Raw genomic sequence first — 12,319 nt, 5'->3', positions numbered from 1 at the left:
ACTCCAAACATGATAAATTCAAAGAAGTATACACCAAAACATATCATAGTCAAACTTTCGAAAACTAAAGACAAAGGAAAAATCTTGAAAGCAGCAAGAGAGAAATGATATACATATATACACATGTATCTATACATAGACACACACACCCATATATGGGTGTGTGTGTGTATATATATATACACACACATATATATGTGTATATATAAAATATATTTACACTATATATGTATATATATAATATATGTATATATTATGTATATATACATATATAATATATAGATACACATATAATATATATACACATATATAATATATATACATATATATTATATATACACATATGTATTATATATATACACATATATATTATATATACATTATATATAATATATATACACACACATATATATATATATTCTATAGGAGAAAAGCAACTAGGACAACAGCAGATTTTTTTTTCTTATCAGAAACCATGAAGACCAGAAGGAATTGCCATAATATTTTGTAAGTGCTGAAAAAAAAAGATTAATCCAGAATTCTATATCAAGAAAAAATATCTTTCAGAAATGAAGAAGGGGAAATCAAAACCTTTTCATATGAGGAAAACTAAGAGAATTTATGCCAAGCAGACATATCCTGAAAGAATGGCTAAATAAAGTGTTTTTTTGTTTGTTTTTGTTTTTGTTTTTTTGAGATGGAGTCTCGCTCTGTCACCAAAGCTGGAGAGTGCAGTGGCCCAATCTCGGCTCACTGCAACCTCCACCTCCCGGGTTCAAGCAATTCTCTGCCTCAGCCTCCTGAGTAGCTGGGATTACAGGCGCCTGCCACCATGCCAGGCTAATTTTTGTATTATTAGTAGAGACAGGGTTTGTCTCTACTTGGCCAGGCTGGTCTTGAATTCCTGACCTCATGATCCACCTGCCTCAGCCTCCCAAAGTGCTGGGATTACAGGCGTGAGCCACTGCAGCTGGTCCCTAAGAAAGTTCTTTTTTAAAAGAAAGGAAATGGTAAAAAGAGAAACATTGGAACATCAAGAAGAAAGAAACAACAATAGAAAGGGTAAATATCTGAGTAAATAAATTCATTTTCATTCTCCTTTCAAGTCTTCTAAACTATGTTTCAATGTTGAAGCAAAAATCATAAAATTGCCTAATGTGGTTCTAAATGTATATAGAGATAATATTTAAGACAAGTGTATTATAAACAAAGGAGAATAAAAGGTGGTAAGCTTTCTACACTTCACTAGAACTGGTAACATTTCAACACTAATAAACTGTGATAAGTTATGTATATACAAGGTAATACCTACAGAAACTGTTAGAAAAAGCTATACAAACAGATAATACTAAAAAAGTTACAGGTAAATCAAAATTGAATTCTAAAAAATGTTCAGGTAACCCGCACGAAGGCAAGAAAAAGAGAACAATAATTGAAAAACAGAAAATAAAAACTAAAATATCAGAGTTAAGCCCTAACACATCGATAATTATGTAAAGAGTAAATGTTCTAAATACACCAATTGGAAGACAGAGATTGATGGAATATATTACAAAACATTACCCAGCTGTATGCTGTCTACAAGAAGTGCACATCAAATATAATGATATAGTTTGGTTATAAGTAAAAGGAAGGAAAAATATATAGCATGCAAACATTAATCAAAAGAAAGCAGAAATGGCTATCTTAATGTCAGGTAAAGTACACTTTAGAGCAAAGAAAATTTACCAGAGACATAGAAGCGCATTATATAAAAGTGAAGGATAAATGCTCCAAGAAGACATGGCAACCCTAAATGCATCTGTACCAAGCATACTATATAAACAAACTCTGACAGAACTGAAAGGAGAAATAGCCAAATCCACAATTGTACTTGGAGACTGCGCTCTCAACAGTTGTTAGAATGACTAGACAGAAATTTAGCAAGGATGTAGAAGAAATCAACAATATCATCAATCATTCTCTTCAAATACCCATGGAACATATGCCAAGACAGACTATACCCAGGGCCATAAAACAACACTCAACAAATTGAAAAGAATTAAAGTCATTCAAAATGTGTTATCTGACCACAGTGGAATCAAAGTAGAAATCAGTAACAGAAAAATAACATAAAAAGTTCCAAACTAAACAACATACTTCTAAACAATTAATGGGTCAAAGAGGGAGTCTGTATTAGTCTGTTTTCACACTGCTATAAAGAACTGCCTAAGACTGGGTAATTTATGAATAAAAAGGTTTGATTTACTCACAGTTTCACGTGGCTGGGGAGGCATCAGGAAATTTACAATCATGGCAGAATGAGAAGGGGAAGCAAGGACCTTCTTCCCATGGCAGCAGGTGACACAGAGAACAAGGGGGGAACTGCCAAGCACTTTTAAACCATCAGATCTCCTGGGAACTCACTGACTGTCATGAGAACAGCATGGGGGAAACCGCTGCTATGATCCAATCACCCCTCACTGGGTCCCTCCCTTGACATGTGGGGACTACAATTTGAGATGAGATTTGGGTGGAGACTTAGAGACAAACCATATCAGAGTTTTAAGGGAAATTTAAAAAATACACTGAAATGAATGAAAACTAAAATACACCATATGAAAATTTGTGAGATACAGCTAAAGTATTGATGAGAGGGAAATTTATAGCATTAAATGCTTACATTAGAAAAGTCTCAAATCAATAATTTCTTACCTGAAGAACCTAGAAAAAGAAGAGCAGAAAAAAACCCAAAGCAAGCAAGATGAAGGAAATAATAAAGAGCAGAAATCAATACAGTTGAAAACAGGAAAAAAAATCAACAAAAAGAAAGGTAGTTATTTTAAAAGATCAATCAAATTTATAGAGAGACTGACAAAAAAAGAGAGAGAGAGAAAGACACAACCACCAATATCAGGAGTGAAACAGGATATCACTACAGACCCTGCAGACATCAAAAGTATAATAAGAGGATACTATGAACAATTCTATACACATAAATCTGACAACTTACATGAAATGAACCAATCCCTTGAAAAGTATAAACTACCAAAATGCATTGAATATTACGATTATTTGAATAGCCCTATAATTATTAACCCGTTTATGCTGGAGGTTGCAAATTTTTTTTGTGAAAAATCAGACCTTGGTGATGACCTTAAGCAGTAGGACATAAATAACTCTCACAAGCTTAGTGTTCTAATAATGGAACACTAGGCATAAATGAGTTGAGGATATTGAATTAGCAACACTAAAACTCCCCGAAAAGAAATCTTCAGGCCCAAATAATTTCACTGACAAATTGTACCAAACATTTAAGGAAGAATTGATACCACATTTATACAATCTCTTTCAGAAAATGTAAGAGGAGGGAACATTTCCCAATTTATTTTACGAACCTGGTATCCTGATATCAAAAGAAGACAAATACAATACAACAAACAAAAAACCAATCCAACTGTAGACCAGTGGCCCTCACAAATATAGATGGAAAAAATACTGAACTACATATTAGCAGGTAGAATTAAGCAATATATGAAAAGAATTATACACCATGACCAACCGGGGCTCATTTCAGGGATGCAAGGCTGGTTCAATATTTGAAAATCAATCAATGTAATCCACCACATTAACAGACTAAAGAAAAAAATAACATGATTATATTAATTGATACAGTAAAAACATTTTACAAAATTGAACATCCATTCATGATAAAATCTCGTATTGAACTAGTACCAGAAGGGAACTTCCTTGACTTGATAAAGAACATGTACAAAAAGCTTATAGCTGACATCATATTTAAAGGTGAAAGACTATAATTGAGTTTTGTACGTTAATCTTTTATACTGCAACCTTGCTGAATTCATTTATTCTAGGAGTTTTTGGAGTTGTAGATTTGCTACTATTTTCTACATACATAATCATGTCATGAAAATAGGGATCATTTAATTTTTTTCTTTCTGATTTGTATCCCTTTTATTCCCTTTTCTTGCCTTAATGCGCTGGCCAGAACTCCAATACTGTGTTAAACAAAGTGGTAAGGGTAGATATCCTCTTATTCCTTATCTTAGGGGGAAAGCATTCAGTCTTTCACCTTTAAATAAGATGTTAGCTATAAGCTTTTTGTAGATGTTCCGTATCAGGTCGAGCAAGTTCCTTTCTGGTCCTAGTTCTCTAAGAGATTTTATCATGAATGGATGTTGAATTTTGCCAAATGCTTTTACTGTATTGATTAATATAATCATGTTATTTTTTTCTTTAGTCTGTTAATGTGGTGGATTACATTGTCTTCACACCTATCAAAATGGTTAAAATAAAAAATAGTAACAACACCAAATGCTGGCGAAGATGCGAGAAACTGGATTATACACATATTGCTGACAGGAATGTAAAATGGTACAATCACTCTGGAAAACATTTTAGCAGTTTCTTGAAAAACTAAACATACAAATATGGTGTGACCTAGAAATTTCATTCCTGGGCATTTTCTTCCAGTAAGTGAAAACATAGGTTCACACAAAAACCTGTACACAAATGTTCACAGTAGCTTTATTTTTAATAGCTCAAAACTGGAAACAACCCGGATGTCCTTTGATGGGTAAATGATGAAAGAAACTGATACCTAGCACCATGGAATATCACTCAGCAATAAAAAGGAAAGAACTGTTGATACATGCAACAATTTGGATAAATCTCCATCCAGAGAATTATGCTGTTTGAAAAAAGCCAGTCCCTGCATCACACATGCTATGTGATTTCATTTATATAATATTCCTGAAGCAATAAAGTTATCGAAATAGAGAACAGATTTGTGGTTGCCCAGGAGTTAAGAAGGCGGTGAGGTGGGTGTGGTTATAAAAGGGCAGCATGAGGGATCCTGGTGGTGATGGAATGTTCCGTATCTTGACTGTATCAATGTCAGTATCCTGGTTGTGATATTGTACTATAGTTTTGGAAAATGCTACCATTGGGGGAAGATGTGTACGTATGAGATCTGTGTATTACTTCTTACAACTGGATGTTAATCTACAGTTATCCCCAAATAAGTACAATTTAATTTAAAAAAAGAACTTAAGAACCAAGAAGTGCTCTTTCTTCTGGGTTCTAACCACTCTTCCCACAAAGGCAGAGGATATAAAGAGCTGTCAGGCTTCCAGAACTGGGGGAAAGGATGGTGGGGGAGAAAGGCAGGAGATACAAAAACAAAAACAAAAACAAAAACAAAACAAAACAAAAACACCTCCTAGCTATCTTGTACCCCAAACATTACTGTGCTGCACATAAAATGGAAAACGAGGGCCAGAGAGATGGTAACCAGGGAGAAGGTAAAGAGAGGAGCCCAGTGTATGTGCACACAGAGAGAGTGGTACATGGAGGGCCCAGGGAAAGCAAAATGCACCGCAGAGTTCATAGGGATTAGGATTCCACGCAAAGAGCAAAGCAGCCTGAGGGCCCACGGGCCCCTGCCTCTGACCACAAGGACAATACTCATGTTCAAGTTCACCAGATTTTTCCAGAGGGGTTGTGGGCATTGGGCAAAGCATCCCCAGGGTGATCCCCAAATCTAATAAGAGCTACCATTTAGCCAACACCCTCTGTGTGCCAGGCGCCAGGCCATCTGCTTTACTGCCCATCCCCTTGGTCCTGCCCACAGGGCAGACTGCTATCTTCATATAGACTAGGAAGCCCAGGCCCCAGGAGACAGCAGCCATGGTAGGTCAAGTGCAGGCCTCTTGCCCTGGACCACTTGCCTTTCCTGCCTGGATGTTCTTGTCCCTAAAGGCCTTCATTCTCCTACTGAAGGAGGGAGGAATTGGCCCAGCCCCTTCCCAGAGCAAGAAAATCACATTCAGTCTTGAGAGCTCGAGAGGTATTTCTGGGCCAATTAAATCAGAGAGGCTGTTAGTGCTAATGTGTAATTGGTTTTAAAATCAGCAGACATGCCTAGCTCTGGATGACAATACGTAAATAGCAAAATGCCCCCATCCTGAGTGGTTCTTGTAAACCATGACCATGGCCTTCTGCAGCTGTAGCCGCCTTCTGTCAGTTCCCTCCTTGCAAGCAGTGGCTCAGCTCTAATTGACTGTCGGGGATAAATATTTACGGGACTGTGTAAACGAAAAGCATCTGCCTCTGAGGTCTGGTCACAGGCTCTTCATGGCAGCACCCAGGAAAGCCAGAGGGCTGGGGGGCTCTCCAAGCTGGCCATTCTTTTCCTACAAATTGACAAGTGCTGTAGTCTCCCAGACTCGGGGCTGAATGTCTAATTAAATTTCCAGCCCAGGATAACGGGTTGGCTCCTCCTGGGTTCAGGAAGGCCACAGCTTCGAGGCGGTGGGGAGGGAGGTCCTAATAGGGTGTGCAGGCTCCCTCTGAGGCCCCAAGCCTGTCTTCAGAATCCCACCTGGCCTCCCTGGCACTGCAGATATCAGGCTGGCTAGGCAGATGCTCCCTTCCAGTGTCAGACCCTGCTTCACCCCTGGCCACCCCTAAAGGAGACAGACACAGCCTCTTCCTCAGTTCAGTGGGAATGAAATCCCACCTCACAGGTGTAACAAAAGACAGAAGGTGCCCATGAAAGAGCAAGCCAGAGAGGGACCTGAATGTTCTGCTAATATCCGAGTAAGCAGGTCCCAGCCTGGGCTGCACATGAAAACACCAGAGTGCTATAAAAATAGATTCCTTGGTCCCACTCTGTCCCTCTGGAAAATTACTGGGGCCCGGGAATCTGTTTTATTTTGTTTTGTTAAGGAATGCTCTAGACAATCCTGATGTCATCATCCAACCCCAGTCTGCAATCAGGGCTGAGTCACACTGGCCTCAGCACACCTGGCTTTAGCTTCAAGTTCCTCTGTGGACGTGGCCTCCCAGCCTCTCAGGACTCTGTCTGAATTGCTGCTTTGGTTTAGCCTGTGTATCCTGGTGCTTTGGGCCCCCCGAGGACACTGGCAGTGGCCTGTGGATGTTCAGGCCGCCTTTGTTGATATCAGTGCACACACTCCTGCACCGTGTCTCAGCCCATGTCTGAGCCGGAGCTGAGGGGTGTGGCAGGCAGCCCTGCTCCCCTGCGCGTGGGCTGTGCCACCCTGGCAGTCCCTGGAGCCCTGTGGCCCTCATGCCCTCAGTGTCATGGCAGAGGGTCAGGCTAAGCAGCCTGGGGCTCACAGGAGGGAGTCATCCTGGTTGGGGGCAGGGTGGAGGCTCAAGGGCAGTGTCTTGAAGGAGAGAGGTTGATAAAATGGAGGGTCGGGGTGGACAAGCCCCTGCCCCAGGCCTCAGGTGACCACATGAGAATCCGGGGAAGTGTTTCGTCTGAGCTCAGGCTCCTTGGTCTAGACCTCCACCACGCTGAGAGGAGCTCAGCTTGGCCAAGGCCTCCTGCCAGCGAGCGCGGGCCTGAACTCTGTGCCCATGAGCACTGTCCCTGTACCCAGGCTCCAGGAAGTGGGGGGAAGATCTTAGGGCTTCAGCTGAGAGGGTTGGGAGCTATGCTCCCCTAAAATAGCTCAACCCATTCCATGGAGTTAATCAGGATACTGCTGTGGGTGAGAAAGCACCTCAGCCCCAACAGCCACGCTAGGCAACCACCCTGGGGCTCCCTGGCTCCCCCATCACCCCACTCCCCAGGCCATGTGTCCCCTACGTGCACGCAGTCCTTACACTTCTTTCCTCCTTCTGGAGCCCTTTGTGCCTGTCTCAGACGGGCCATTCCCCTGCATGGCTAAACTCTTCTGTAGGTGTCTGCCCAGCTTTGCCTCAACTGCAGTGTGGCAATTCCCAAAGGGCTGCTCCCCTGAGGTGCCCGCTCTCCTGCCACCCTCTCAAGCATGCTGTTGTTTTCCTTCACACTCATGCACCCCAGGGCCAGGTGGGGTAGACAGCTTCCTTCTTGTTCCTGCTTCTAAACAACTCCCCCTCCCTCATCCCACTTTGCTTTGGAGCTGGAGCTGTTAGGTTTTACCCCCCCATCACCATCATCCCCCATGTTTCTGTGCTGCGCCAATATCTTCCTAGGTCCCCATCATGAATATCTGGGCTCTCAGTTCACCTGCTTCCCCCGTGCTACTGGAATCATCATTATGGTAATATGAGCATCCATGTGGACACCCAGCCTCCATCCTCCTCTCCCAACTCCTCCATCTCCACACCTTTGACAGTCTCACCCCTGCACCCATGGCCAATATCATATCTGGGAACTTCTCTCTACCAGGAGCCCACCACCTCTAAAGTCTCAGTTTCAAGCATCCCACACTCTGACCACATTCCTGGCTTTCTAGTTCACAACTTCTGATACCCACTGAACACATCTCATGTCACTGAGACGGCCAAACCCCTCGGCCCTGCTATGCTCTCAACATCTGTCATTTACCCTGTCTGTCACTTCATTCCTCTTATGGGCCAAATTGCGTCGTTCCAAAATTCCTCTGTTGAAGTCCTAACTCCCAGAAGCTCAGAATGTAACTGTCTTTGGAGACGGGACCTTTAAAGGGACAATTAAGTTACAAAAGGCCATTTGGGTGAAGCCTAATCCCATATGACTGGCCACCTTATAAGAAGAGATTAGGATGCAGATACGCACAGAGGCAAGACCACATGAAGACACAGGGAGAAGGTGGCATCCACAAGCCAAGGAGAGAGGTGTCAGGAGAAACCCATCTGCTAAACTGTAAGATAGCAAGTGTCTGTTGTTGAAGCCTCCCAGTCTGTGGTACTTTGTTACGGCTGCCTGAGCAGACTTGAACCTGCTGAGCAGACTTGAACACACTTCCTTACTCAGCTCAGATTCCAGCATGACCGTTCTCTGCCACACCTTCACCGTCCCTACCAGTTACACTCACCAACTCTGGCTGAACCTGAGGAGCTGAGCATTGGTGGGGAAGAACATAACAATGTTAATTAGCCTCTCCTAAAATGTATCACTTTGAACCTTCATATATGAGCTCAACACAGTCCATAAATCTTATCAAGTTTTTCAAGTCTTCTTTCCCACTTTCCAGGAGGCTATTTCACACAGTCGATTTCATCTTCAACATCCAACTCCCTGCCTCTTACCTCAAGGTTGTGATCTGAGACCAGGAGGTACCAGTTGGGAGCCTCTGCATGCTCCTACCTCTGCAGCCTCAGGCCCAAGCTTTCCACTTCACCCTGTACCAACCAAAGGTCTCTTATTTTCTATCTCCTTTTGCCTTTGCAAGAATTCCACCCCTCCATTTATCTCCTATCTCTTCATCAATTTCTTTTACTAAATTCCTTCCATACATTTGTCTCTTCTCCTAAAAACACCTCCCTTGACTCTCATCTTCTTTTAGCAACTCCCTCATTTTTCTGCTCCTTTTAGTATCAAAATGTCTGAAAAAAGTCAACCATACTCACTGGTTCAACTCACTGACTGCCTCATTGACAATTTCTTTCTGCTGTTGGATCACTTCTGTCAGTGTGCAAGCATTTGTTCTCCTGCTACTCCAGTTTGACCCTCAGTAAGCCCAGTGACAACTTCAGGGTTGCCAAGCCGGGTCTCCTGTGTCCTGTTCCTCCTCCAGCTCTCCACAGCATTCCATGTGGCTGGCCGCTCCCTCTGTCTTGAATCTTTGTGACTCTTCTGGCTTTCTTTTACTTCATGGGCTGCTTTTTCTCAATCCCCTTTGCATCTTTCTCTACCTGACCTCCAGGCCCCCTGTTCTTCTGTTTCTAGATTATCTCACCCAGGTCCATGACTTTAAGGATCATTTATGTGCTGATGTCCCTCAAATTTATAGCTCTGTACTGACCTCTCCCTTGGGCTCCAAACACATATATCAAGCTTGACATCTCCACCCAGATGACCCGAGCACCTCGAACCCAACATGTGTAGCAATGATTTCTCCATCCTGTACCCACTCCCCGACCCTGTTTCCCATCTTACTAAATGGCACCAACATCCACTCATGGCTCGGATAAAAAGCCCAGGAATTGTTCTCGCTTCCAATGGCCTTGACCTCACTGGTCTCTCCATCTTCACTCTCAACTCTGGCCCAAGCTGCCATACTCTTTCACTGGGAAACCGAAATCATTTTGTAAATGGTCTCTCTGTTTCTGTTCCATAGGCAGGGCTGCTCTGGGGAGGGGGGATCTGTGAAGGATCAGTTTCCTGTTGTGTAGATGACACAGTTGGCACTAACTGGATTAATCGGATTACCCAAGGGGAGGCGCGTGTGTCCCCTCCTTTCTGTTGCATTTCCCTCAGAAACCGCACTTCCATTCAGAAAGCCAGATCAAGTGCCATTAACAAATCAATTCTGATCGCAGCCCAAGCGCTCAGACCTTGGGGCAATCCAGCCAGCCCTGAAGGGTGTGTCTTGGGCCTGGCCTGCTAATAAAGTGGAAACTATGCTGGAGGCAGAGGCGATTATTTTGATGCCTGTCTCTGTCCCTGAAGGGGAGAAGAGTGGGATTTGATTACACCATGGTCTCCCGAAGGAATTAACTCACTGCGGAATGCTAAGTTATTAATTCTCCAGCACGAGGTTAGGTCCGGGAGGGCAGTCAGCTCTCACACCCCTCTTTGGCTCCTGCAGCCCCCTATTTATGACAGCATTTAGGTGTCCAATAATTGGATGAAAGAATAATTAATTGGTAAGTCAGGGAATAAGTCTGGGGCCTGGCATTTTTAATCACCTTTCACTCGTTTATTTAATAAATGTAACTGGGCCCAGACTGTGTTTCTCAGAAGTTAAACCGAACAGACAAGGCCCCTGTCCTTCTGACCGTATAGGCAGTGGGTGGGAGGTGGGGGGAAAGGCAGATGATCAGCATTTATCAAACAAATGCAAAGTTGTCCTCAGAGAGTGAGCAACATAGTCAAGGTAAGAGAATGGGCCACAGCGACAAAGCGTGCGGGAAGGATGCCCAAGGTGGGCCTGAGGCCGGACACCTGGGCTGAGCTCTGCATGCGGCAAGGAGCCAGCTGGATCTGGGGGAAGATCCTTCTAGAGAGAGACCAGAAAATGCAAGTGGCTGTTAGAAAAAATAGGCGCAGTACATCCGGCTCAGGCCACCTTCGCTGGGCAGCTGCTCTCCTCCTCACCCTGGGGGTAAGATGGGTGTGTCCCTGCTGGGCCTCGGGCTTTGCCCCGGGTCGGCCTGCCTGCCTGGGTACCATCCTTCCCTCCAGCCTTTCTCACTCATGGCATGGGGCTTTGTTCCATTCCCACCTCTTCTAACAGAGCCTTTCACAATCCCACTCGGAAGGGCTCCCTCCCCTCTCTGAAGTCCTGGAGCACATTTTTGACGCCTGTCTGAAGTGGGTCAGCACTGCATGCACCTGGATGTGAGTCTCCTCCCCATGCCCTCTCTTCCCGTTCCCATCACGGGGCTGCTCTTGGGTAGAGGCCTCAACTCCTTTGTCTCCCATACTCCCCGGGCCGAGCCCAGGGCCCTCAGTAACAGATGTGGAGAGTCTGAATAGATTGCCTGGCCCAGTAAAATTCTGAGGGGCAAATAAAGACTCACAGAAGTCTTGCTTCTCATCCAGTATCTCTAACATGGGCGAGGAAGGAGGGCATTCCATCAGCTCCTGGAATAGGATCAGCTTTGGATTTGAAAGTAGTTTCCAGAAGGGTGTTGAAAAATTTTCAAGCATATTCCTGGCTTTCTTATGGGAATGCTTGGAGACTTTCATCAGAACAGTGCCACAAGATAAGGGACAGCTTGAAGATGAAGAGTCCCAGGATGAAGAGATCAGATGAAAGAGGCGGTGAACCACTTTCCCAGAGGCAGGCTCCATCCCACACCCCCATTCAGCGACTCCCCCAGCCACTATCGGTGAGTGCCACCCACCAGGAAAACACACCTGCTCACTTGCAGCCAGCCTTCCTCCAGCTAACTCCCCCGCCCCGCCCAATATTCCCAGACATCCCCAATTCCAGCACTAGTTAGTCCCACCGAGAAAGCCAGATCTGTCAGATGGAACACAAGGGCACAAAAGGGGGCTTCGGTGGCAAGGCACTGTGGCTGGCTGCAGGGCATGCTGTGGGCCCTGAGCTCCCGCACTATGGCTGATGGGGATGAGGCCCTGGCCCAACCCTGGAGGAGAGAAAGCCGATGGGCACGAGCATGAGATGGGCATGGAGATGTGCTGGGCGCTGCGGCTGACCTTTCACGAGGACCGTCCTGGCCTCGGCCCACTCGCTCCTCCCGTCAGACGTCAGCAGGCCAATTGGAGGCAAACGCTCGTCCTCGTTGGAAGCCATTTTGACTATCTTTCTCAACTGAGTGAACAGATCCCCCTCACTGAGACGGCGGAAATTAATGACAACATCCAAGACAAAGAACTGTGGGGTAAACAGGTCAAATATGTCACTTG

General features: G+C 44.4%; 1 protein-coding gene across 1 annotated transcript in view; it reads right to left on the bottom strand.

Moving 5' to 3' along the window:
* CHAT (choline O-acetyltransferase) overlaps window positions 1-12,319 on the bottom strand; it is a 52,420-nt gene that overhangs the window by 26,684 nt on the left and 13,417 nt on the right. The window contains 1 exon segment of the mRNA XM_024253753.3: window positions 12,110-12,287. Coding sequence (XP_024109521.3) covers window positions 12,110-12,287 — 178 coding nt within the window.

This window comes from Pongo abelii, chromosome 8, assembly GCF_028885655.2.
Source record: "Pongo abelii isolate AG06213 chromosome 8, NHGRI_mPonAbe1-v2.0_pri, whole genome shotgun sequence".
NCBI lineage: Eukaryota > Metazoa > Chordata > Mammalia > Primates > Hominidae > Pongo > Pongo abelii.
The sequence above is the reverse complement of the archived record's forward strand: the minus strand, read 5'-3'. Positions and strand labels throughout refer to the sequence as shown.